Source organism: Cetorhinus maximus, chromosome 1, assembly GCF_964194155.1.
Source record: "Cetorhinus maximus chromosome 1, sCetMax3.hap1.1, whole genome shotgun sequence".
Taxonomy (NCBI): Eukaryota; Metazoa; Chordata; class Chondrichthyes; order Lamniformes; family Cetorhinidae; genus Cetorhinus; species Cetorhinus maximus.
The window spans coordinates 240566322-240593772 of record NC_135879.1 but is presented as its reverse complement, the minus strand read 5'-3'; the positions used below and the strand labels follow the sequence as shown (position 1 = coordinate 240593772).

The following is a 27451-nucleotide window of genomic DNA, read 5'->3' as shown; positions in this document are numbered from 1 at the left end:
TACCATACATCAGTTTAATATGCATTGGTGGAGACAAAAACTAAGTTGCAGAACTTTGAAAGGGGAAAAAAAAATGCTGGAAAACGATGATTCCGACATCTTCCTTGGGTCCAGCGGTATTTGTCATATTTACACTGGAGAGGAAGCTGGTTAAATGGGTAAGGTGTTGCCTGTAAACTTCATGGTTCTGGCAACTTCTCTCTGTTCTCTAGCCCAGCCTCTTCCAGCTTCTCTCGCTCTAGCTCAGTCCTCTAGCTCGTCACTGTCTAGATCCTCAGTGTCTGGATCCTCATCCTCTTGTTCCCCGAGCGTCGGCTCTTCCTTAGTCTCTGACAACGCCCTGGACTCCGACGACTCCTCAGTCTCTGGCTCCTCCTCGACCTGCGGCTGCTCCTGGATTATTGGCTCCTCCTTGTTCTTCGGCTGCTGTTTGAGGTCGGGCTCCTCCTCGACCTTCGCCTGCACACTGGCCTTCGGCTCCACGTATTCGCTCAGCTGCTTCCGGTGCCGCAGTGTCCTCAACTTGGTGCAGTAGTCTCTCTCCCGGAGCAGCTCCTGGTGCTGAGCCTCCAGCTCCTCCTGCTGCTGGCGAAGGACCCGGGAGCGTCGGATCAAGCACACCAGCACCTCCCGCAGCTGCTGGTTCTCCACCTTGATCGATTCGATGTGCTCGATCAGGCAGCAGACCGCCTCCTGCAGGGCAGACAGAGGGCACGGTTTGAAACTCGTGTTATTAACTTGGAGACTTCCGCCAGGTTGCTCCTTCATCCTCAATATTCGGGATTTTAAAACCTTCCTGTTACCTCATTGGTTTTCCTGGTTGACAATGTCTACAGTCCCACTCTTTTTAAGCTTGTTTTGTGTGCTGCACTTTGGGCCTCGACTCTACACCCCGAGGGTTTGCCAAACTTCACCGTGGGTGTGTAGAAGCAGTTGCAACACCCAGGATTTTACCGGCTCCCGGGAAGCAGGGCAGCTGGTAAAAGTGCAGGGATCGGCATTGGATCGGCTCCCCATTGCAGTCCCGCGCGGGGAGACTGCTCGCCCCCTTGGAGTGGGCGGCCAAGTAAGATAATTAACAGCCTAATCAGGGGCCATTTTACAGGACTGCTGGCAGGGAAACCCCCTCCCCCCCTCCCCCACCCCCGGCCACGAGGGGAGACCACCAGCTCAATGGAGACGGTCTCCCTGCAGCTTCCTGGGGAAGGAGGGTGCAGTGTCTGGAGAAACTTCACTATAACAGGGGCGTGAGACTGAAATTTACTTTCAGGGTGAGTTGTTGAGATAGAAACTAGGAACTTTCAAGCTTAGATTGGAGTATGCAAGGAAGAGACTGAAGGAATATGGAAATAGGGGTAAATGTGAGTAAGACTATTTACTCACATAGAGATTAAACAACAGCACTGACTGGCTGGGCCGAATGGCCTGTCTCTGTGATGTAATTCTGACGTATTTCCACTTACTAATATGGGAATTCATTAGTACTCGGGTTGAGTGACTTCCAACATTTAAAATATTAAAGAGGACAGGGGAAAGAGTGGGGACATGGACTTAAACTAGAGAACCGCAGTAGCAGCACAAACCTAATGGTCTCCTGTGCTTAAAATTCCAGCGGGGTGGAATCCTTCACCATCTGGTTTCAGAAAGAGGGGAGGCTTGGCGGGTGCAATTGTACCTGGGACGGGAGGCCTGAGGCTGGGCCTGAAACTGGGCGTGAAGGCTTTGTCCAAATCCAGACAGCCCGGCCCTATCACAGCAACGGATTTCAGGTGAACGGAAGAAGTGAGTTGGGGAGTTGAGGTTGCTAATTGGGCCACAGTAGCTGATGAACAGCCTTTAGCCCCGGTCATCGCTGACCGGTCGCTGAGAGCGGCGATACGCCTGTTTTAGGTTGACCGATTAATGACCTGGCCCAGTTTCAGTTTGCTGACCAACCACCCCTCACAGCATTTACGAAGTGTTTAGATGAGCAGTTGAAACGCCAGAACATACAGGGCTAGGGGCCAAGAGCTGGAAAATGGGATTAGAATAGATAGGTGCTTGATGGCCGGCACGGACACAATGGGCCGAAGGGCCTGTTTTATGTGCTGTATAACTCCCTGACTCTATGACATTCGCTAAACAGGAGAGGCTCAGGCTTCATCCCCAGCTGGTGACTGAGTTGGCTGATCCCATTCAGCGTGTTGCTGACCGACCCCCACACGAATCAGGAAACGCCCAGACTCCATCCCCGGCCTGCAGCTTAACTGACCTGTTTCTAGCCAAGAGCTAGAATTTTCCACAGCACCTCCGGGTGGGTTGAGGTGAGGAGAGGGAAGGCAGGGGATCAGTCACTGCTGAAGGGTTGCACCCGAGGAGGTATCGCTCAATCGTGATGCCCTCTAAAGTTGAATAGTCTGACAACACGCACACACATGGCCCACAGGTGAAGCATGGGAACAGGATTAGGGAAGGCGACTGCCTCTGTTGAATCACATCTCAACAAGAATGGGAGGAGAAAGTTGGGGGAGAGAAGCAGGGGAACAGGGCGATGGAAAAACCTCATGAATATTGACATTGATAAATGCTCCCTACATAAAATCGCCTGGCTGCATTATTTCAGTGTGGTTTTGGAGTTTGAAGTCCTGAGCCCTTTCTTGTTCACCTTGTTTGCATCTTTCTCCAGCTGTTTCACCATCCTCCTGGCGTTCTGTTTGTAGTCGGCCTTCTCCTTGTTGAAGTTGAGTCTGAGGTCATGTACGCACTGAGAGTGTTTGGCCCGGGCATCCATTACCAGATTTTCCAGTTCGCTGATTCTGGCCAGCTGCTGCTCCCGCAGTTCCTAATGGGGGAGGACAAAACCATTTGTTTCACAATGACTTATCTTTATTTCACTCTGTACAGCTTATTATGCTTCTTTCCCATAGCCAACACGGCTCCAGGTAGAGTCCAGTTCCCCAGGCACCTCCCAGTGGCTCCATAATTTACCCCAGCACAGAACGAGGAGGAGGAGGAGGAAGCTATTCAGCAGCTGTGTGAAGTTTTAGATATTTTTGTCTGAGCAGAGGTGCAATGATTGACTCCTGGGATGAGGAGGCTATCCAAGGAGGAAAGATTGAGTGGGGAATGGGCTTCTTTTTAAATATTCATTCACGGAATGTGGGTGTCACTGACAAGATCAACATATATATCGCCCATCCCTAATTGCCTGCGTGGTGGGCTACCTTCTTGAACTGCCACAGTCTGTGTGGTGTAGGTACACCCATAGTGCCGTTAGGGAGGGAGTTCCAGGATTTTTTAACCCAGTGACAGTGAAGGAACGGTGATACATTTCCAGGTCAGAATGGTGTGCGACTTGGAGGGGAACTTGCAGGCGGCAGTTCCCATGTGTCTGCTTGTTCTTCAAGGTGGTAGAGATTTTGGGTTTGGAAGGTGCTGTCGAAGGAACCTTGGTGAGTTGCTGCAGTGTATTTTATAGATGGCACATGCTGCAGCTGCTGTGCGTCAGTGGTAGAGGGAGAGAGTGTTTATTGTGGTGAATAGGGTGCTGACTGAGCGGGGCTGCTTTGTCCTGGATGGTGTTGGGCTTCTTGAGTGTTGTTGGAGCCGCATTCATCCAGGCAAGTGGAGAATGGAACGGCGGGAAGAGACAGGTGGGGGGATGGGGAGAGGGGGCAGGTGGGGGGATGGGGAGAGGAGGCAGGTGGGGGGATGGGGAGAGGGGGCAGGTGGGGGGATGGGGAGAGGAGGCAGGTGGGGGGATGGGGAGAGGGGGCAGGTGGGGGGATGGGGAGAGGAGGCAGGTGGGGGGATGGGGAGAGGGGGCAGGTGGGGGGATGGGGAGAGGAGGCAGGTGGGGGGATGGGGAGAGGGGGCAGGTGGGGGGATGGGGAGAGGGAGAAAGGGGGGGAATGGGGAGAGGGAGAAAGGGGGGGAATGGGGAGAGGGAGAAAGGGGGGGAATGGGGAGAGGGGGCAGGTGGGGGAATGGGGAGAGGGGGCAGGTGGGGGGATGGGGAGGAGCAGGTGGGGGGAATAGGGAGAGGGGGCAGGTGGGGGGATGGGGAGAAGGAGCAGGTGGGGGGAATGGGGAGAGAGGGCAGGTGGGGGATGGGGAGAGGGGGCAGGTGGGGGGAATGGGGAGAGGGGGCAGGTGGGGGGGAATGGGGAGAGGGGGCAGGTGGGGGGAATGGGGAGAGGGGGCAGGTGGGGGCAATGGGGAGAGGGAGCAGGTGGGGGAATGGGGAGAGGGAGAAAGGGGGGGAATGAGGAGAGGGGGCAGGTGGGGGGAATGGGGAGAGGGAGGAAGGGGGGGGGAATGGGGAGAGGGGGCAGGTGGGGGAGAGGGGGCAGGTGGGGGGAATGGGGAGAGGGGGCAGGTGGGGGGGATGGGGAGAGGGGGCAGGTGGGGGGAATGGGGAGAGGGAGAAAGGGGGGAATGGGGAGAGGGGGCAGGTGGGGGAATGGGGAGAGGGGGCAGGTGGGGGATGGGGAGAGGGAGCAGGTGGGGGAATGGGGAGAGGGAGAAAGGGGTGGATGGGGAGAGGGGGCAGGTGGGGGATGGGGAGAGGGGGCAGGTGGGGGGAATGGGGAGAGGGAGCAGGTGGGGGAATGGGGAGAGGGGGCAGGTGGGGGAATGGGGAGAGGGAGAAAGGGGGGGAATGGGGAGAGGGAGCCTTTCTGCTTCTGTCCCTATGTGTATCTGTGCGTTAGCCCTCCCCTCTCCTCCTTCCCTCCCATCCTTATGTCCTCCCTGTATTGTAGTGACCAGAACTCATAGAGTCATAGAGGTCTGCAAAACAGAAAAAGGCCCTTCGGCCCATCGGGTCTGCACCGGTCAAACAAGTGCCTAACTATTCTAATCCCATTTTCCAGCACTAGGCCCATAGCCTTGTATGCCATGGCACATCTGAATACTTCTTAAATGTTGAGGGTTTCTGCCTCTACCACCCTTTCAGGCAGTGAGTTCCAGATTCCCACCACCCTCTGGGTGAAAAAATTCTTCCTCACATCCCCTCTAAACCTCCTGCCCCTTACCTTAAATCTATGCCCCCTGGTTATTGATCCCTCCACCAAGGGGAAAAGCTCCTTCCTGTCTCCCTATCTATCCCCTCATAATTTTATACACCTCAATCATGTCCCCCCTCAATCTCCTCTGCTCCAGGGAAAATAACCCCAGTCTATCTAATCTCTCCTCATAACTAAAACTCTCCAGCCCAGGCAACATGCTGGTAAATCTCCTCTGTACTCTCTCTAGTGCAATCACATCCTTCCTATAACGCAGATTCCAGAACTGCACACAATACTCTAGCTGTGGCCTAACCAGCATTTTATACAGTTCCAGCATAACCTCCTTGCTCTTATATTCTATGCCTCAGCTATTAAAGGCAAGTATCCCATTTGTCTTCTTAACCACCTGTCCCGCTACCTTAATGGACTGGTGGACATGCACACCAAGGTCCCTCTGATCCTCGGTACTTCCCAGTGTCCTACCAATCATTGTGTATTCCCGTGCCTTGTTTGTCCTGCCCAAGTGCATCACCTCACACTTATCTGGATTAAATTCCATTTGCCACTGACCAGCCCATCTATATCCTCTGTAATCTAAGGCTATCCTCCTCATTATTCACCACCCCACCAATCTTCGTGTCATCTACGAACTTACTGATCAACCCACCTACATTCAAGTCTAAATTGTTTATATATACCACAAACAGCAAGGGACCCAACACCAATCCCTGTGGAACCCCACTGGACACAGGCATCCAGTCACAAAACACCCCTCGACCATCACCCACTGCTTCCTGCCACTCAGCCAATTCTGGATCCAATTTGCCAAATTGCCTTGGATCCCATGGGCTCTTACCTTCGTTATCAGTGTCCCATGCGGGACTGTGCACAAAATTCCAGCTGTGGCCTAACTAGCGTTTTATATATTTCCATCATTACATCCCTGTTTTTGTGTTCAATACCTCGTCTAATAAAGGAAAGCATTCCATAAGCTTTCTTGACCACTTTGTCCACCTGTCCTGCCACCTTCAAGGACCTTCCCTTCCTTTCCCCTCCCCTCTTTGCCCTTCCCTCCCTTTTCTTCCCCTCCCTTCCTCTCTCCCTATCCCTTCTCCTCTTTTCCCTTCCCCTACTTTCCCTCCCCTCTTTTCCCCTTCCTTCCCTCCCATCTTTTCTCCTCCCCACCACTAGTCCTCTTTAAATACTGTTCATCTGTCCACACTGGTAACACATCAACTCTGGACCCCATGAAGTCTCAAAGCATCAGGTCAAACATGGGCAAGGAAACCTCCTGCTGATTACCACGTACTACCCTCCCTCAGCTGATGAATCAGTGCTCCTCCATGTTGAACATCACTTGGAGGAATCATTGAGGGTGGCAAGGGTGCAGAATGTACTCTGGATAGGGGACTTCAATGCCCATCACCAAGAGTGGCTCAGTAGCACCACTACTGACTGAGCTGGCTGAGTTCTAAAGGACATAGCTGCTAGGCTGGGTCTGCGGCAGGTGTTGAGAGAACCAACAAGAGGGAAAAACATACTTGACCTCATCCTCACCAACCTGCCTGCAGCAGATACATCTGTCCATGACAGTATCGGTAGGAGTGACCACCGCACAGTCATTGTGGAGATGAAATCCCGCTTTCACGTTGAGGATACCCTCCATCGTGTTGTGTGGCACTACCACCGTGCTAAATGGGATAGATTTCAAACAGATCTAGCAATTCAAGACTGGGCATCCATGAGGCGCTATGAGCCATCAGCAGCAGCAGAATTGTACTCGAACACAATCTGTAACCTCATGGCCCGGCATATCCCCCACTCTACCGTTACCATCAAGCTAGGGGATCAAGCCTGGTTCAATGAAGAGTGCAGGAGAGCATGCCAGGAGCAACACCAGGCATACCTAAAAATGAGGTGTCAACCTGGTGGAGCTATAACACAGGACTACTTGTGTGCCAAACAGGATAAGCAGCAAATGATAGACAGAGTTAAGCGATCTCACAACCAACGGATCAGATCTAAGCTCTGCAGTCCTGCCACACCCAGTCGTGAATGCTCCCAGCTCACTGGAGGAGGAGGCTCCACAAATTCCCCATCCTCAGTGATGGAGGAGCCCAGCACATCAGTGCAAAAGGTAAGGCTGAAGCATTCACAACAACCTTCAGCCAGAAGTGCCGAGTGGATGATCCATCTTGGCCTCCTCCCGAGGTCCCCAGCATCACAGATGCCAGTCTTCAGCCAATATGATTCACTGCTGAAGGCACTGGATACTGCAAAGGCTATGGGCCCTGACAATATTCCAGCTATAGTAATGAAGACTTGTGCTCCAGAACTTGCCACGCCCCTAACCAAGCTGTTCCAGTGCAGCTACGACATTGGCATCTACCCGGCTATGTGGAAAATTGCCCAGGTATGTCCTGTACAGAAAAAGCAGGACAAATCCAACCGGGCCAATCACTCTACTCTCAATCATCAGTAAAGTAATGGAAGGGATCATCAACAGTGCTATCAAGCGGCACTTGCTTAGCAATAACCTGCTCACTCACGCTCAGTTTGGGTTCCGCCAGGGCCACTCAGCTCCTGACCTCATTACAGCCTTGGTTCAAACATGGACAAACATGAACTCTCGAGGTGAGGTGAGAGTGACATCAAGTCAGCATTTGACCAAGTGTGGCATCAAGGAGCCCTAGCAAAACCGGAGTAAATGCGAATCAAGGGGAAAACTCGCTGCTGATTGGAGTCATACCTAGCAAAAAGGAAGATGGTTGTGGTTGTTGGAGGTCAGTCATCTCAGCTCCAGGACATCACTGCAGGAGTACCTCAGGTTAGTGTCCTAGGCCCAACCATCTTCAGCTCCTTCATCAATGACCTTCCTTCCATCGTAAGGTCAGGAGTGGGGATGTTCGCTGATGATTGCACAATGTTTAGCACCATTCGCGACTCCTGAGATACTGAGGCAGTCCATGTCCAAATGCAGCAAGACCTGGACAATATCCAGGCTTGGGCTGACAAGTGGCAAGTAACATTTGCGCTGAAAAGTGTCAGGCAATGACCATCTCCAACAAGAGAGAATCCAACCATCGCCCCTTGATGTTCAATGGCTTTAACATCACTGAATCTCCCAATATCAACATACTGGTGGTTGCTATTGACCAGAAACTGAACTGGGCTAGCCATATAAATATTATGGCTACAAGAGCAGGTCAGTGGCTAGGAATTGTGCGACGAGTAACTCACCTCCTGACTCCCAAAAGCCTGTCCACCATCTACAAGGCACAAGTCAGGGGTGTGATATACTCCCCACTTGCCTGGATGAGTGCAGCTCCCACAACACTCAAGAAACTTGACACCATCCAGGACAAAACAGTCCTCTTGATTGGCTCCACATCCACAAACATTCACTCTCTCCACCACCGGTGCACAGTAGCAGCAGTGTGTACCATCTACAAGATGCACTGCAGGAACTCACCAAGCCTCCTTAGACAGCGCCTTCCAAACCAATGACCATTACCATCTAGGAGGACAAGGGCAGCAGACACATGGGAACACCACCACCTGGAAGTTCCCCTCCAAGTCAGCCACCATCCTGACATTGGAAATATATCGCCGTTCCTCCACTGTCGCTGAGTCAAAATCCTGGAACTCCCTTCCTAACAGCACTGTGGGTGTACCTACACCACATGACCTGCAGCGTTTCAAGAATGCAGCTCACCACCACCTTCTCAAGGGCAACTAAGGATGGGCAATAAATGCAGCGAAGCCCACATCCCATGAATGCATTAAAAAATCTGATTTAGTGTCAGATTTTCAGCATCTGCAGTACTTATTCCACTTGTGTTGAGAATCTATCCATGAATCTTTAAAGACATTTAAATAAAAAACATTGTCAGGATGTGGGTAATGCTGGTAAAGCCCAGTTTTCATTGCCCTGATACCAATTTGAGACAACTGAGTATTTTGACAGGTTACGTCCGAGTGCAGTTAAGAGACAGGCACCTTGGTGTGGGACTGGAGTCACATATAGACCCAGATTCACATGATTCACTCCCGAAGGATGTTAGTGACTGAGTTTTTATGGCAAGCCAACAGCTTCAAGGTGAAATGCAAAATACCGTGGATGCTGGAAATCTGGAATAAAAATGTAAAAATGCTGGAAAAGCTCGGGGTAGGTGATGCAGCATCTGAGGAGAGAAACAGAGTTAGCGTTTCAGGTTGCTGACCCGTCATCAGAATGCTCGCTTCATGGTCGCTTACACTGAGACCAGTCTTGCACATCCAAATTTTTAAAACTGACGTAGTGAGCTTTGAACTCTCATTCTCTAGATTACTTGTTCAGTCAGGCGACCACTACACTATCAAACTAAGCTTCAGTTAGGTGGCTTAAGGAAAAAAAACCTGCCCAGCTGAAACGTTTGACTCAGGCAAGAAAAGGTTCACTTACTTTATATTCCTCCAGATCCTCAATATCCTTCTTAAGCTGAAGCAGCTCATTTTCTTTTTCTAATTGCGTCATTTCCAGTTCTGAAAATAAAAAGCAAGAGAAAAGAAATGTAGACACACAGGCGTTTGCCACCTAGCTTTGTGATTGGGTGCATTCTGTAAACCACCAGCAATGCTATAAATATTCATAAATTACACTTAAGCTAAAATATTTTGTGTGTGTCATGTCAAAGAAAGTCTTGCATTTATAGAGCATCTTTCACATTGTCAGGGGATCCGCAGGGACAATTTGAAGTATAGTCATTGTTAGGTAGGAAATCGAGCAGCCAATTTGCACACAGCACCATCCCAAAAAGAGTAATCAGGTGGATTGCTGATCTTTCCTGCTCCTTTTCAAGTGCCATAGGATCCTTTATATCCACCTTATCTCATTTGGAAGACGGCACAAGACAGTGCAGCACTCCCCCAGTTAATGCACGGTGTCCAGTGATATCATGAGATCACATGCAAGGGTGAGCCTTGAACCCACTGCCTGCAGACTCAGCAGGTGAGAGCACTACCAGCTGAGCCCGTCTCCCTCCACCATCAGCACCACTAACAGACTTGTACCCAGCCAGGGCCAAGCTCAAAACGCTTTTCCCAGAAACAACCCAAGTTTGGAAGGATCGAGATCCACAATTCAAGCCTTGGGTATTTGCAACTCTTTGACCAAACTTCTTGCCATACCAAAGCTGGCCCTGCTCATGATGCCCTCCTGATCAGAAAGCAGCTGGATGGCGCTTGACTGTCAGTCAGGCAGTGTTTTTTCACCTTGTCGCCAATGTTTTTATAACTAACAGATAAGAGTGCAAAAGGAAAATGAAAAAAAAAGACATGCACTATCTTTTTAATTAACGTATCTTTGATTTTTCTCCTGGGTTTTACTCATAGCTGGTGTCTTGGCGATTGATTCCTGGAGATGTCAGGGTCATTCAGCAGGGTTCAATCACTGCTCTTGTCTGATTGGAGAAAGGAAGTAGCTGCTGCTGTTCACCATTATCCAGTGACACCCAGCCCCTAGCCAGCTACAGTATGGACACTGGGCGAGGAAAGGGTATCAGCTCCTGACACCACTGGCTCTGTCCCCCTGCAATCGTGAGCTCGCACAAGGTGGAACTACTCTCTTAACATGGAGGTTTAAGAGAGGCGAGTCGAAGGCGAGGAAATAAAAATTAAAGAATGGCTCATACAAGGAGACATAAAACGGCTGGTTTGGGGATGGGGCACACGAGAGGGGTTGTATTGGCCACTCACAAAAATACCTGGGTACACGGTGTCCTAAGGGGTTGGGAGTCCAGCACTTGTGTTGGGTTATGAGCTCCTTCTGCACTGCATGCTGTTCAGGCTGCGCCTGAGGACTGTCTTGTGCTGGGTCCCACGCCCTAGAGGAACTGATTTGCATCAATCCAAACTCGCTTCACCCCTTGGAATGGACTCATAAGAAGAATATTTAAACTTAAACTGCAGCACCAGTCCCCACACTGGGCTACTCCTGAGTTGGTTATTAACTAGTGCCAAACTACCTCATTGTGTCTCGCCCATGAGCATTTGACCTGAGGCTGTCCAATGTTGACATCAGTTGGGTCACACAACAAACTATCTTGTATTTCGTGGTCTGGGCTGTGCTAAGCCAGGAGGATCATGTCTCCCTTATGGACGATTACGGAATTCCCAAGCCGATCTGCTGTGGGAAACTGTCTCAGGGCAAACACCATCAAGGTGGTCAGTACAAGTGACATGAGGACACCCCAAAAAAAGAGCCTTACAACCTTCTGCATTGCGAACTGCCGCTCTGGGGAAAACGCCGCAGCCGACCGGCCCAAGTGGCAGCAAGCACTGAAACTTGGTTCCCCATATTCCGAGGACCATCTACGTCAGACTCGCAGCATCCAATGTGCCTGGAGGAAGGGCTGAGGTGGTGCAGCAGCAGGTGTTTCCCCAAGCGCCAACACGAACTGCCAGTTGTGTGGACGTCCATGCCGATCCCACATCGGACTCTTCAGCCGTGAGAGGACCACAGAAGACAATGCAGGATGACATAGATTGAGCCCTGAATATCGAAGGGTACATGATTTTTAGGAAGAACAGGAAGTTAGGAAAAGGTGGAGGGGTGGTTCTGTTAATTAATGATGGTATTAGTGCAGTAGAGAGGGATGACCTAAGTTTAGGAAACCAGGATGTGGAAGCGGTTTGGGATGAGATGAGAAATGATAAAGGCAAGAAGTCACTTGTGGGAGTGGTGTACAGGCCCCCTAATTGTAACTACACGGTAGGACAAAGTATAAAAGAAGAGATAATGGGAGCTTGTCGGAAGGGTATGGCCATAATCATGGGGGATTTTAACCTACATACAGATGTAAAAATCAGATGGGCATAGGTAGCCTAGATGAGGAGTTCATAGAATGTTTTCGGGATAGTTTCTTAGAACAGCATGTTCTAGAGCCAACCAGAGAGCAGGTTATACTAGGCCTGGTATTGTGCAACGAAATGGGATTCATTTATGACCACATAGTGAAGGCACTCTGGGTAGCAGCGATCACAATAAGATTGTATTTTACATTCATTTTGAGGAGAGAAGAATAGGTCCAAGACTAGTATTTTAAACTTAAGCAACAGCGGTTATGTGGGAATGAAAGCAGAGCTAGCTAAGGTGAACTGGGAAATGAGATTAAGGGATAGGTCAATAGAGATGCAGTGGCAGACATTTAAAGGGACATTTCAGAATGCACAGAATAGATACATTCTAACAGGAAAGAAAAATTCCAAGGGGAGGACCCATCATCTGCGGTTAACTAAAATAATTAATAATAGCAGCATCAAACTTAAAGAAAAAGCATATAACTATGCAAAGACGGGTGGCAGGTCAGAAGATTGGACAGAATATAAAGAACAGCAAAGAATGACGAAAAGAGTTAATAAAGTGAGTGTTGATCCTATAGAAAGCGAGTCTCGGGAATTAATATTAGAAAATAAGGAGATGGCAGATGGACTGAACAGGTATTTTGCATCAGTCTTCACTAAAGAGGATACAAGTAACTTCCCAGAAATAGCCGTAAATCAGGAACTGGAAGGGAGGGAGGAACTGAAGAAAATTACAATCGCCAGGGAAGTGGCACTTTGCAAACTGTTGGAGCTGTGGGCTGACAAATCCCCGGGTCCTGATGGACTTCATCTTAGGGTCTTAAATTAAGTGGTTAGTGAGACAGTTGATGCGTTGGTTTTAATTTTCCAAAATTCCCTGGATTCGGGAAAGGAAAATAGAATCACAGAATTGTTACAGTGCAGAAGGAGGCCATTCGGTCCATCGTGTCTGCACCAGCTCGCCAAATGAGCATTATGACTCAGTACCATTCTCCTGCCTTTTCCCTGTAACTCTGCATATTGTTTCTATTTAAATAATCATCTTATGCCCTCTTGAATGCCTCAAATGAACCTGCCTCCGCTATACGTCTAGGCAGTGCATTCCAGACCCAAGTCACTCGCTGTGTGAAAATTTTTTTTCTCACATCGCATTCGCAAATCACTTTAAACCTGTGCCGTCTCGTTCTCGATCCTTTTACGAGGGGGAACAGTTTCTCCCTATCTACTCTGTCCAGCCCCCTCATGATTTTGAACACCTCTATCAAATCTCCTCTTAGCCTTCTCCTCTCCAAGGAGAACAGTCCCAACTTCTCCAATCTATCTTCATTACTGGAGTTTCTCATCCCGGAACCATTTTTGTAAACCTCTTCTGCACTGTCTCCAATGTGTTCACATCCTTACTAAAGTGTGGCGCCCATAGTTGTACACAATACTCTCGCTGAGGTCTAACTTGTATCCTATGCAAGTTCAGCATAACTTCCTTGCTCTTGTACTCTATGCCCCTATTAATAATGCCAGGATATTGTATGCTTTATTAACTGCTCTCTCTATCTGTCCTGCCACCTTTAATGACTTATGCACAAATACAGCCAGGTCCCTCTGTTCCTGCAAACCCTTAAGAGTTGTACCCCTTATTTTATAGTGTCTGTCCATGTTCTTCCTATCAAAATGAATCACCTCACACTTCTCTGCATTGAACTTCATCTGCCACCTATCTGCCCACTCCACCAACTTGTCTATGTCCTTTTGAAGTTCTACACTGTCCTCCTCACACTTTACAATGCTTTCACGTTTTGTATCATCTGCAAACTTTGAAATTATCCCCTGCACACCAAGTTGTGGATCATTCATATAAAACAGAAAAAGCAAGGGTCCCAATACCGACCCCTGGAGAACTCCACTACAAATCTTCCCCCAGCCTGAAAAATATACATTAACCATTACTCGCTGTTTCCTATTACTCAGCCAATTTTGTATCCACGTTGCTACTGTCCCTGTTATTCAATGAGTGATAACTTTTCTCACAAGTCTGTTGTGCGACACTGTATTGAATGCCTTTTGGAATTCCATGTACATCACATCAACAGCATTACCCTCATCAATCCTCTCTGTTACCTCTTCAAAAAAACTCCATCAAATCTATGCTGGCTCTTCCTAATCAACCCACATTTTTCCACGTGACTATTAATTCTATCCCAATTAACTGTTTCTTGAAGCTTCCTCACCACCGAAGTTAAATGGATTGGTCTGTAATTGCTGGGCTTATCCTTACAACCTTTTTTGAACAAGGGCGTAATGTTTGCAATTCTCCAGTCCTCTGGCATCTCTCCTGAGTCTAGGGAAAACTGAAAGATTATGGCCAGTGCCCCTGCAATTTCTACTCTCACTTCCTTGAATATCGTTGGATGCATCTCATCTGGTCCTGGTACCTTGTCAACTTTAAATACTGACAGTTAAAGTTGACGAGGATCAAAATAGCAAATCTAATTCCTTTACTCAAAAAGGGAGGGAAACAGAAAGCAGGAAACTACAGGCTACTTAGTTTGACATCTGTCATAGGGAAAATGTTAGAAGCTATTATTAAAGATATTATACCAGGGCATTTAGAAAAATTCAAGGCAATCGGGCAGAGTCAACATGGTTTTGTGAAGGGGAACTCATGTTTAACCAATTTATTGGAGTTCTTTGAAGGAGTCACATGTGCTGTGGATAAAGGGATGTACTGTACTTGGATTTTCAGAAGGCATTTGATAAGGCGCCTCATCAAAGGTTATTGTGGAAAATAAAAAGTACAGGGTTAACATGGATAGAAGGTTGGCTAGCTAACAGGAAACAGAGGGTAGCCATAAATGGATCTTTATCTGGTTGGCGGGATATAATGAGTGGTGTGCCACAGGGATCAGTGCTGGGGCCTCAACTTTTTACAATTTATATAAATGACTTGGATGAAGGGACTGAAGGTATGGTTGCTAAATTTGCTGATGATACAAAGATAGGCAGGAATGTAAGTTATGAAGAGTACATAAGGAGGCTACAAAGGCACATGGATAGGTTAAGTGAGTGGGCAAAGATCTGGAAAATGGAGTATAATGTAGGCAAATGTGAAATTGTTCATTTTGGCAGGAAGAATAAAAAAGAAGCATATTATCTAAATGGTGAGAGATTGCAGAGCACTGAGATTCAGGAGGCTCTGGGTGTCCTAGTGCATGAATCGCAAAAGGCTAGTATGCAGGTACAGCAAGTAATTAGGAAAGCTAATAGAAACGTTACCGTTTATTATGAGGGGAATTGAATATAAAAGTTGGAAGGTTATGCCTCAGTTGTACAGGATACTGGTGAGACCACATCTGGAACACCGTGTACAGTATCGGTTTCTTTGTTTAAGGAAGAATGTAAATGCGTATGAAGCAGTTCAGATAAGGTTTACTAAACCAACACCAGGAACGGGCAGGTTATCTTATGAGGAAAGGTTGGACAGGCTAGGCTTGTATCCGCTGGAGTTTAGAAGAGTTGGAGGCAACTTGATTGAAACATATAAGATCCTGAGAGGTCTTGACAGGGTGGATGAGGAGAGGTTATGGAGAGGATATTTCCTCTTGTGGGAGAAAATAGAACGAGGGTCACTGTTTAAAATTAAGGGGTTGCCCATGTAAGACAGAGATGAGAAGAATTTTTTTTCTCTCAAAGGGTAGTGAGTCCTTGGAATTCCCTTCCCCAAAAGGGCAGTGGAAGCAGAGTCTTTGAGTGTTTTCAAGGCAGAGGTAGATAGATTCTTGATAAACAAAGGGGTGAAGGGTTACCCGGGGTAGGCGGAAGGTTACAGTCAGCCAAGATCTTACTGAATGGCAGAGCCAGCTCGAAGGGCCGAGTGACCTACTCCTGCTCCTAGCTCGTATGTAAGTTGCACGAAGCTAGAACATACCCGAATAACAACCAGTCTGCCATTAATCTGGAGTGACACCGACGTGGCAACAGTTGGAAGCAAAAATCAGCCACTGCTCCTGTTGCCTGCGCTGGGAGAGGAGAAGACTGGACTTGGCCGTGTCTTCCCTCCTGTAGCTCCCACATGGTGCGAGATAAGACGTAGTCAGCAGAGTTCCGGACGACCTCAAAGTTATGGAGGGTGGAACGTGGGAGGCCAGCAGCAGTATATTGGAATGGTCGAGTCAAGAGGCAACAAAAGCATGAGTGAGGGCTTCAGCAGCAGATGAGCTGAGGCAGAGCAAAACCAGGCGATGTTATGGAGATGGAAAGGAGGTTTGAGTTTAGAGGTGGACGGCCGGAAAAGTACTGGCGCCAGCTGGCGTGCCCACTCCCTGGCTCTGTTCCCGATGACAGCCACTTTTACCAAGGCAGGTCCGGGGCTAACAATGCGACTCGTCCCCACAAGGCAAGGTAGCCAATCAGGGTTATAACTGCCTGGAGCTGGGCATGCAGTGGCAGGACAGGACGCCAACGTTTCTGGGAGGCCTACAGGCCCTCCCTGCCTGCCTGGGTTGGGGTACAGCCAAATGCCTCCCCCTGCCCCAACACCCTCCCCCCCCAACAGCCTCCACAGAGACGCCCTGGTTTTTGTTTCCCTGCTTTTTATTTAAATTTGACGAGTAGATGCCTCCGTGTTGAAGGATCCCTCGCAGTCACTTACCCTTTACTGCAGCTTCTGCTAAAAGCAAAATACCGCGGATGCTGGAAATCTGAAACAAAAAACAGGAAGTGCTGGGAAAACCCCAGCAGGTCTGACAGCATCTTCACAGGGGCTGAGTTTTTTTTTAGCATTTTCTGTTTTTGTGTCTGGAATGTTCTGGCATTTTCTGTTTTTGTGTCTTGGCCCTCCGGTTTCGAAAGCCGGCCCAGCGCCATAAATTAGACAGGGAATGTGTTTCCCTGCCAATTGACGGATGCCTCTTTAAAAATACCAGGTCAATGACTGTTTGCCCCTGGGGTGGGGGTGGGGGGGTGGGGGTGGGGGGTTGGGGGTGGGGGGTTGGGCGGGTGGGGGGTTGGGTGGGTGCGGAGGGGGCAGAGGTAGCACCTGGAAACAGTCCCAACTCTTATTTCTCACTTCCCAACCCTAACATTTAGCCCCAGATGTCAGTTTCTCTCTATCTATCTTATCAGCTCCTTTAGAACAGACCTCACAGCTGTAGAATTGTGTCCAATTCGAAGTACCAAGCTTCAGGAAAAAATGTCAAGGCCTTGGAGAGGGTGCAGAGAGAGATTTACTGGAGTGATTCCACGAATGAAGGACTTCAGTTATTTAAAGAGACCATAAGACATAGGAGCAGAAGTTAGGCCATTCGGCCCATCGAGTCTGCTCCGCCATTCAATCATGGCTGATAAGTTTCTCAACCCCATTCTCCCGCCTTCTCCCGGTAACCTTTGATCCCCTTACCAATCAAGAACCAGAGAAACTGCGATTTTGTTCTCTGGAGGGCTAAAGGGAGATTTAGTAGAACTAATGAAAACGATGAAAGGTTTTGATAGACTAAGTAGGGAGAAACTGTTTCCATTTGCAGGAGGGTAAATAGCCAGAGAACACAGGTTTAAAATAATTGGCTAAGAACCAGAAGGGAAATGCGGAATATGTTTCTAATACAATAAAGCTGCGATCGGGGTAAAAGGGTGGAAGCAGATTCAGTTGTAACTTCCGAACGAGAACTAGACAAATACTCGAGAAGGGAAGATTTGTGGGGCTACTGGGAAAGAGCAGAGGTGAGGGACCAATTGGAAAAACTGTTTACAGAGCCAGCACACCCATGATGGGCCAAATGAAAACATAAGAAATAGGGCCAGAAGTAGGCCATTCTGCCCCTTGAGCCTGCTCTGCCATTCAGTAAGATCATGGCTGATCTGATTGTGGCATTAATGCCACTTTCCTGTCTGACCCCCGTAACCTTTGACTCCCTTTGGTAGATCAAAAATCTCTCTAACTCGGCCTTGAATATATTCAATGACCCAGCTCCCACTGCTCGCTGAGAAAGAGAATTCCAAGGACTAACAACCCTTTGAGAGAAGACATTCCTCCTCCTCTCTGTCTTAAATGGGTGACCCCTTATTTTTGATCTGCCCCCTAGTTCTAGATTTCCCCATGAGGAAACATCGTGTCGGCATCTACTCTGTCAAGCCCCCCTCAGGATCTTACGCGTTTCAATAAGATCACCTCTCATTCTTCTAAACTCAAACGCGCACAGGTCCAACCTACTCAACCTTTCCTCATCGGAAAACCCCCCCCAATCTCAGGAATCCGCCTTCTCTGAACTGCTTCCAATATGAACAGTTATTTGTAGTGAATTGTGACTGGCGACAGTGGTGAATGAGAGGTGAGCACGTTTGATCGGTCTACCATGTCAAGGTGCATGATTTGCATTTGAACAAACCTTGTTTCTGTACCTCAAATTCGGCCAATGTTTTCTCCTTTGCATTCCTCATTTCTTCCAGGTTCTGGTGGTTCTGATCATTCAGGGTGATGATCTGATGCTGCCTTTTCTCAGTCCTCTTTGCCATCTGTACGATGTATTCATGCTAAAGCAGATTAGAATTAAAATGTGATAAAACAGAAGATTTAGAAAGCCATGTTTACTTGCACTCAGCCAAAAATGCTGATTAGATAAAAGAGTATCGCAATCTTCAATAACATATCGAAGGAATCAGGTGATTTATATATTGGATAATGCCTATTCTCTGTTGTGTTACATCATGAGTGTGTCAGATGGATTGTGTGTGGGATAATACAGTCTGGGGGCGATGAACAGGAGTGTTATTTTAAAAAAAAAAGAAATTTAAAAATCTTTTCAAGTCAATTTCAATCTTTAGAAGTATGGAGGAAATCTTAATCCTCTCTTCCCACTCGGAGTACATTTACAGTGCTGTTACTCAGTGCCTAAGTGACAACAGAGATACACAGAGGTCTTGATTCAAACAGGAAATAGATTGTGGAAGGATTTGAAGATAACGGCGAGGATGTGAAATCAGCTATTCCTAGGCCACTTGGGTTTGGCGATTAAAGACCCTGGGGTTGGATTTTCACCATGGGCTTCAAGACCCCGATGTCAGAGTCAAAGAGGGGTCAGAAACCCACGCTGTGTGGGGTGGTGGGGGGGGGGGCAGTCACCCAAATTGACCAACTGATGGGCTCATCAACATGGACAAGTTCGCAAAGTTGGAGGACCAATAGGAGGTCCTCCAACACCAAAGAATCGCTAGACTGCCTTTTCAGGTAAGTGAGAGAGGTTTCCACAAGATGGAGGCACCATCTCTCCAACTTTTTCAACGTTAATGTAAAAATTCCCCTCAGTGGTCAGGCCAACATTGTGGAGAGGGATCCAGTCTACCAGGTGGCCTCCAGCTGCTGCTGAAGTCAGGCATGCGGGCAGGGGTAGGCTTCTAAGCCTGCCTGGAGCACTAGTCTCTCCGTCTGTTGTCAGGAGGCCTCCTCCAGGAAGCTACACTGTTCCCCAATGCCTTCAGAGATCTGGAGGCTGACTAGAAAATTCTGACCTTAATATGCCTTTAAGAAGCTAGATTAGTACCCACCACTTGTTTGTGGGCAGGTAGCCCTGATCCTGTCTCCTGGAAAATGACTCAGGGATGGATGGTGCCAGAAAACCCACATGCTGGCCGGCACCGTGAATAACCGCATCATGGCCTAAAATTTATCCCCTGGATGTGTTTAAGAGGCAGACAGGCTGTGTTGTTAATTGTAAAACAGAGCAGCAAACTGGCAAGAAGAACTCACATCATTGGCAGAGGTGACAGGTTCCACAGCTTTCAGTCTATCTGATGGATCTGAATTTTCACCTAGCACCTCAGTCAGCTGATCTGAGGATCATAGAATCATCCAGCACAGAAAGAGGCCATTCTGCCCATCCTGTCCATGCCAGCTCTTTGAAAGAGCTTTCCGTGTCCCATAGCCCAAATGTTTTGCCCCTTTGAGTCTATTTCTGCAATTTTCTTTTGAATCTGCTTCCACTGCCCTTTCAGACAGTGTATTCCAGGTCACATAACAAGTCACTTTGTTAAAAAAAAATTCTCCTAATCTCACCTCCGATTCTTTTGTCAATTATCTTAAATCATGTGTTCTGTCTATCGAACCACCTGCCTCCTAACAACCCTAACAAAACCCTTCATGAATTTAAACATCTTTATTAAATACTAAAAGTGAACTGCCTCCCTCTAATGGTTACAATCTGTACTGTGAGAGCTCTTCAAATCCCTCACATTGAACTGCAGACACAACATATTCACAGGAAAAACATCCCATGCAGGTTGGGAGGAGCACGATTAAACAAAACTGGGCAGTGAGTCAAAGAAAGAGATGGAGGAACCAATAAACACTTAGTCAAAGAGATGGGTTTTAAGGGTGGTTGGCAACCTTATGGTCAGACCATGTTTAGTGCACTCAAAGCTCCTTCGACAGCACCTTCCAAACCCGTGACCTCTCCTACCTAGAAGGACAGGGGCAGCAAAAACAAAAGAGGATCACCACCACCAGGAAGCTCCCCTCCAAGCCACACACCATCCTGACTTGGAAATATATCACCGTTCCTTCACTGTCGCTGGGGCAAAATCCTGGAACTCCCTCCCTAACAGCACTGTGGGTGTACCTACACCACACGGACTGCAGCGGTTCAAGAAGGCAGCTCACCACCACCTTCTCAAGGGCAATTAGGGATGGGCAATAAATGCTGGCCCAGTCAGCAACACTCACATCCCATGAAGGCCCTGACTCCCTGGTCCTAGTTCCTGATCCCCCCGTCCTAGTTCCTGACCCCCGCCCCACCCCCTGACACGGTCCCCGACCCCCTGACCGAGTCCTTCACTCCCTGGCCCTGGTATAAATCCCTCTCCATCTACCCCTTGCAATGACATATTGTGTACTTACAGTCTCCAGGCGTGTCTGCTGAGCTTCCTTTGTTAAGAACTCATTCTCCTTCCGGCTGCGAAATGATGGCTAAAGAATGTTATCAGTAAATCATTTCTCTATAAATACATAAATAGGTCTGATGTTTCAGCTAATATCTCAGAGACCAGTGCAGGTAGGGAGCCCATTCAGTCCATCAAGTTGATCCTGCAGTGCCCCCCCCTCCCAGAAGCATTCCCTCATTCCCTTGTTACTATGGATACTGAAGGACCCTGCCTCCATCTCCAGAAGAGAAAGAGGAGAGGGGATAGTACTGAATTTCAGCTCTGGTGTTATTCCCAAGCAGGGAGAGGCACGCAGCACTCGATCTGTCCAGGGAAAGATGAGCCATAGTGGGGCCATGCCCAGATGACCTTCTGTCACAAAACTGCATGTTTAGGAAAGCCCAGTAAAGGATACAGGGTATAAATCTTTAACTTCAATTGTTTCAGCTCTTTAACAATTTCATCATACCTTTCAAAAATAAAACATAAAGATATTAAAGATTTCAGAATAATCATCCAGACTTTCACTGTAATATATGACGTGATTCTTCTATGACTTGTCTATGATAGCTGTCCCTTTGTCTTTCACCATCCTCCTCTCACCCACGCTAACCTTGAGTCTACCTATTTCCATCTCTGGCCCTCATTTATAGGCTGTTCCTTGGAGACATTTAAAATAGGCATGGAATTGAGCTCCCTCTACACTGTCCCATCAAACACTTCCAGGACAGGTACAGTGCAGGTTAGATACAGAGTAAAACTCCCTCTACAAAAACAGAATAACCTGGAAAAACTCAGCAGGTCTGGCAGCATCGGCGGAGAAGAAAAGAGTTGACGTTTCGAGTCCTCATGACCCTTCAGCAGAACTGAGTAAAGTTAGGAGAGGGGTGAAATATAAGCTGGTTTAAGGTGGGGGGTGGGGTGGGGGGAGAGAGGTTGGCGGGTGGGGGGGGGGGGGGTGGTGATAGTAGGGGCAAGCAGTGATAGGAGCAGATAATCAAAAGATGTCACAAACAAAGGAACAAAGACGTGTTAAAGGTGGTGATATTATCTAAGAGAATGTGCTAATTAAGAATGGATGGCAAAAACCTGTACCTTGAGTGTCCAAAAAATTCAACAACTTTAGATCTTGAACTCCCTCCTCCATCCCCACCCCTTTCCGTTTATTCCCCCTCCCTTTTGTTTTTTCCAATAATTTATATAGATTTTTCTTTTCCCACCTATTTTCATTATTTTTAAATCTATACCTGTAATGCCCTGTCAGTCTTTCCACCCCACCCCAACTAGAGCTGTACCTTGAGTGTCCAAAAAATACCCTCTCCTAACTTTACTCAGTTCTGCTGAAGGGTCATGAGGACTTGAAACGTCAACTCTTTTCTTCTCCACCGATGCTGCCAGACCTGCTGAGTTTTTCCAGGTAATTCTACTTTTGTTTTGGATTTCCAGCACCCGCAGTAGTTTTTTGTTTTTAAAACTCCCTCTAGACTGTCCCCATCACACACTCCCAGGACTGGTACAGCACGGGGTTAGATACAGAATAAAGCTCCCTCTACACTGTACCCATCACACACTCCAGGACAAGTACAGCACGGGGTTAGATACAGAGTAAAGCTCCCTCCACACTGTACCCATCACACACTCCCAGGACAGGTACAGCACGGGGTTAGATACAGAGCAAAGCTCCCTCCACACTGTCCCCATCAAACACTCCCAGGGCAGGTACAGCACGGGGTTAGATACAGAGTAAAGCTCCCTTCACACTGGCCCCATCAAACACTCCCAGGGCAGGTACAGCACGGGGTTAGATACAGAGTAAAGCTCCCTCTACACTGTCCCATCACACACTCCCTGGACAGGTACAGCACGGGGTTAAATACAGAGTAAAGCTCCCTCCACACTGGCCCCATCAAACACTCCCAGGACAGGTACAGCACGGGGTTAGATACAGAATAAAGCTCCCTCTACACTGTCCCCATCAAACACTCCCAGGACAGGTACAGCACGGGGTTAGATACAGAGTAAAGCTCCCTCTACACTGTCCCCATCAAACACTCCCAGGGCAGGTACAGCACGGGGTTAGATACAGAATAAAGCTCCCTCTACACTCTCCCCATCAAACACTCCCAGGACAGGTACAGCACGGGGTTAGATACAGAGTAAAGCTCCCTCTACACTGTCCCATTATACTGCCTGCCAAATATGGAAAGTGTTCCATTGTCCAGTCTGGCCCTTCCTGCCACACAGACTGAAGGATTAAAAAGTTCACGATTCTACAACACACACCACAGAGCTGGATGCAGTTAAGATTCTGAAAGAGATGCGCTCATAAAACAAGTGATCAGCTTTGTCAAACACCCCAAAGCACATAATGGACTATCCAGCGTGCAGTCTGGTGTCCTGGGAGACCGAATCGCAGAATTGTTACAGCACACAAAGGAAGCCATTCAGCCCGTTGTGTCTGTGCCAGCTTTCCGTAATCAGTAATGCGCCTAGTGTCATTAACCTGCCTCCTGCCCATAACCCTGCACATTCTTCCTTCGCCTTCTTCCTTTCAGAGGAGAAGGGGGCGTGGTGGTAATGTCACTGGACCAGTAACCCAGAGATCTGGGCTAATGCTCTGAGGACATGGTTTCAAATACCACCATAGCCACTGGAGAAATTTAAATTCAATGAATCAGTCTGGAACTGAAAGATAGTCTCAGTAAATGTGACCATGAAACTATCACCAATTGTCATAAAAACACAGCTAGTTCAATAATGCCCCTTTACGCATGGAAAGCTGTGTCTGGCCTACATGTGACTCCAGACCCATATGCGATTGACTCTTAACTGCCTTCTGAAATGCCTTGTAAGCTACTCAGTTCAAGGGCAATTAGGGATGGGCAACAAATGTTGGCCTTACGTTGAGAAGGTGGTGGTGAGCTGCCTTCTTGAACCGCTGCAGTCCACGGGGTGCAGGTACACCCACAGCGCTGTTAGGGAGGGAGTTCCAGGATTTTGACCCAGCGACAGTGAAGGAACAGCGATATATTTCTAAGTCAGGATGGTGAATGACTTGGAGGGAAACATCCAGGTGATGGTGTTCGCATGCATCTGCGGCCCTTGTCCTTCTAGATGGTAATGGTCGCGGGTTTGGGAGGTGCTGTCTAAGTGGTGAGTTCCAGCAGTGCATCTTGTAGATAGTACACACTGCTGCCGTTGTGCGTCAGTGGTGGAGGAAGTGCCTTATAGATGGTGGACAGGCTTTGGGGAGTCAGGAGGTGAGTTACTCACAACAGGATTCCTAGCCTCTAACCTGCTCTTGTAGCCACAGTATTTATATGGCTAGTCCAGTTCAGCTTCTGATCAATGGTAACCCCCAGGATGTTGATAGTGGGGGATTCAGCGATTGTAATGCCATTGAATGTCAAGGGGCAATGGTTAGAATCCCTCTTGTTGGAGATGGTCATTGCCTGGCACTTATGTCGCATGAATGTTACTTGCCACTTGTCAGCCCAAGCCTTGATATTGTCCAGGTCTTGCTGAACTTGGACATGGGCTGCTTCAGTATCTGAGAAGTCGGAAATGGTGCTGAACATTATGCAATCATCAGCGAACATCCCCACTTCTGACCTTCTGATGGAAGGAAGATCATTGATGAAGCAGCTAAAGGTGGTTGGGCTGAGGACACTACCCTGAGGAATTCCTGCAGTGATGTCCTGGAGCTGAGGTGATTGACCTCCAACAACCACAACCATCTTCCTTTGTGCTAGGTACGACTCCAACCGGCGGAGAGTTTTCCCCGACTCTGAAGAAGGGTCATATGGACTCGAAACGTTTTTCTGTCCACAGATGCTGTCAGACCTGCTGAGGTTTTCCAGCATTTTCTGTATTTATGTCAGTGAGCAGGTTATTGCTCAGCAAGTGAGATTACTATAAGTGTTGTGTACTGTTGCAACTGGGTTGGCCCTCAGCTCATTTTGCCTATGGCTAACCCTCTAGGGTCAGCAGTGAAGGGTGCTCCATTGCACTGTCAGCGGGTGGGAGGTTAATCTAAGGTCCCATCTGCCTGTGGAGATGCGCAACTTCCTACAGCCAAGATTGGAAAAGGAGCAGGGGAGTTCTCCCCGGAGGCCTGATCAACAGTGCTCCCACTGACCAACACCACTGAAACACATTAACGTTCCTGGGAATTTGCTCTGTGCAAAATGGTTGCCATGTTTACTCAAGAGTTCAATAGCTTCAACATTGAGGATATGCTAATCTGAGGTGTTGAAATCTTCTACAAATGCTACTTCCTATCTTGGACAGTTGGCCCTGATTCCATCCAAGCCCCGCACCCCTTCAGTAACACCGGTTATTAAACGCTGCCGAGCTCACTCATTTTGCAGTGTGACAATCCGCTCTGTAGCTGCCGTCAGAACCTCCAATTCCAACCCTACTGCCTTGCTCTTGCTTTCAGCACGCCCCTTCTTCTTCTTTGACATGCTTGCTGTTGTTTCTTTCTCCTCAGCCTGCGTTAGAATATTAGCGGGAAGTTACGTATGATAAAACAGTCCATGGAACCTTTTCTCACCAGTTTCCCCACCCTCCTGAACGACCTGACCATTTGCTGCATGTCCTTCCATCCTACCCCCTACTGCCACCATCACCCCCCAATTCCCTGGTACCTCAGCAGTTGACCATTCTTTCTGTTCATGTCTGGTTGGAGCAACAGAGGGTTCTTTGATGGCAGTGAAGGAAGGAGAAATCACATCCTGGCCTCAGTGTCCACACACAGCTGCACTCTCCATCGAGAAGCCAACTGAATATGGAACCCCCGAGTATGGATTTTTGAGGAGGTGGTGGCGTAGTGGTAATGTCACTGAACTTGTAATCCAGAGGCCAGGCCAATGCTCTGGGGAAAGGGGTTCAAATCCCAAGGAATTTAAATTCAATTAGTAAATCTGGAATTAAAACCTGCTCCCAGTTATGGTGACCATGGCAACCATCATTAATTGTTGTAAAAAAAAAAATACCATCCGGTCCACTAATGTCCTTCAGGGAAGGAAATCTACCATCCTTACCCGGTCTGGCCTACATGTGACTCCAGACCCACAACAATGTGGTTGATTCTTAACTGCCCTCTGCAATGGCTTAGCAAGCTGGGCAATTAAGGATTGGTAACAAATATTAGCCTTGAAAGCAACGCCCACAACCCATGAAAGTTTTTTTTAAAAAAATCATTCTGGGGATATGGGTGTCACTGGTAAGGCCAGTGTTTATCTCCCAGTCTGCTTTATCTTGGGAAGGTGAGGTTGGGCCTTCTGCTCTTTGGTACAACAAAGAATGCTCACTGGTCCATAGCAGAGGGCAGTTGCTGGAGTGACATATAGGCCTAGACCACATAAGAACAGCGGGTCTTCTTCCCTAAAGGGTAATAGTGAACCTGTTGGGTTTTAATAACAATCCGACAGCTTCATGGTCACTTTTATTGGCAGAAACTTTCAATTTCTAGATTTTAGTTTAATTGAATTCAAATTCCCAATCTCTGGGTTACTAGTCCGGTTACATAATCACTATGCTACCATATCAGCCATTCATCCCGCTTCCCCTCGCTATTCCTATTATAGCTACAGCTAACATCCACTAACTTGGCATTTTGGGCCCTGGTTTACTTATGGGGGAGTGAAGTGCACAGTCACAGTTTGAAATGAATCAGATTTCTCGACTTAGTTCTCAATTTAATAGGGTGGCAACATGGCATGCTCACACTCATTGAGCTGGATGAACCCAAGCTCCAAACCCAAGGAATGTCATTTGGCAGACTGCTAGACACACACATTGGGATATGGATGGAGGGGAAGAGTGGGAGAGGTAAGGTTGGTGGAGGAGGGGGGGGTGGGGGGTCTTGGTTATATGGGAAGTTAAGAGGAATGTTATACTGCTGCAGTGCTTCCCACATCCTAACAACTGCTACAGAGGGCAGGGAAGTGTGGGGAGGACCATGCTGGTGATGGTCTTGAAACAAGTCACAGGAACGATGGGTTGCTTCTAATGCTGTATCATTCAATCATCCACTGCTATACCAGCAACCTGGAAATCTAGCACCAGCTGAAGAATGACATTATAATCTGTAATAATAAGGTCTGATTTTACAATAAATGCCCATGACTATAATGGAATTTGCCTATGTAAACATGTCACACTGCAATGACAGGCCACCACCAGAGATGGCGCCATTGCATATTGCAAACCCCAATGCTTTCAGCCTTTACAGTAGAGGAATTTATTCTGCAACCAACTCTCTCCTTCTCTACTTTCAGTCTTTTACTGTAAACTGTCAATATTAAAACAAATGTTATATTATTAAAAAAAGGATAATTAAGGAATTTAAAACGTAAACCTGAATCCCACTTGCCCAGATCTTCCCACTTGCTCCAAAAATCTTCAGGTCTCAAAATACTTGGTCTTCAATTCTCACAAAAATAATTATCTATAATTTTTCTTACAAAATCCTGCAATTTACATCTATTTAATTGCTTTGCAATAGCTGGGAAATCACGACTATACCTGCAGTAGCCCTCAAGTTAGCAAACAGCCGTCACCACGACAACAGCCCGAAGCCCCGCCCCTACACGTATCGGAAAAACGATTTTTTCAGTATAGAGATATTTAAATAAAACAAGTATCCGTGAATAACCCTTTTGACTCCAAATCAAATTAAGTGTTTTATTTTTAAATATATGTCTTTTTAA

At 47.8% G+C, this 27451-nt stretch overlaps 1 protein-coding gene across 1 annotated transcript; it reads right to left on the bottom strand.

Annotated features, from left to right (window-relative positions):
• Positions 1 to 27451, bottom strand: ccdc166 (coiled-coil domain containing 166). The gene is made up of 8 exons (XM_078554811.1): positions 27267 to 27451; positions 25095 to 25228; positions 21151 to 21204; positions 20713 to 20767; positions 18209 to 18353; positions 9433 to 9512; positions 2645 to 2821; positions 1 to 693 (listed from the first exon to the last, which is right to left on the bottom strand). The coding sequence occupies exons 2-8, from the start codon at positions 25199 to 25201 to the stop codon at positions 244 to 246; spliced, it is 1068 nt and encodes a 355-aa protein (XP_078410937.1). The 5' UTR covers positions 25202 to 25228; positions 27267 to 27451; the 3' UTR covers positions 1 to 243.

Excerpts from the sequence above, each read along its gene's own strand:
- ccdc166 (XM_078554811.1), bottom strand. The coding sequence starts at position 25,201 with ATGTCAAAGAAGAAGAAGGGGCGTGCTGAAAGCAAGAGCAAGGCAGTA. Across the intron at positions 20,768-21,150 it reads AAGTTAAAGATTTATACCCT|CCGGAAGGAGAATGAGTTCT; the intron begins GTATCCTTTACT and ends ATCATTTCGCAG. Across the intron at positions 18,354-20,712 it reads AGCAGACACGCCTGGAGACT|CATGAATACATCGTACAGAT; the intron begins GTAAGTACACAA and ends AATCTGCTTTAG.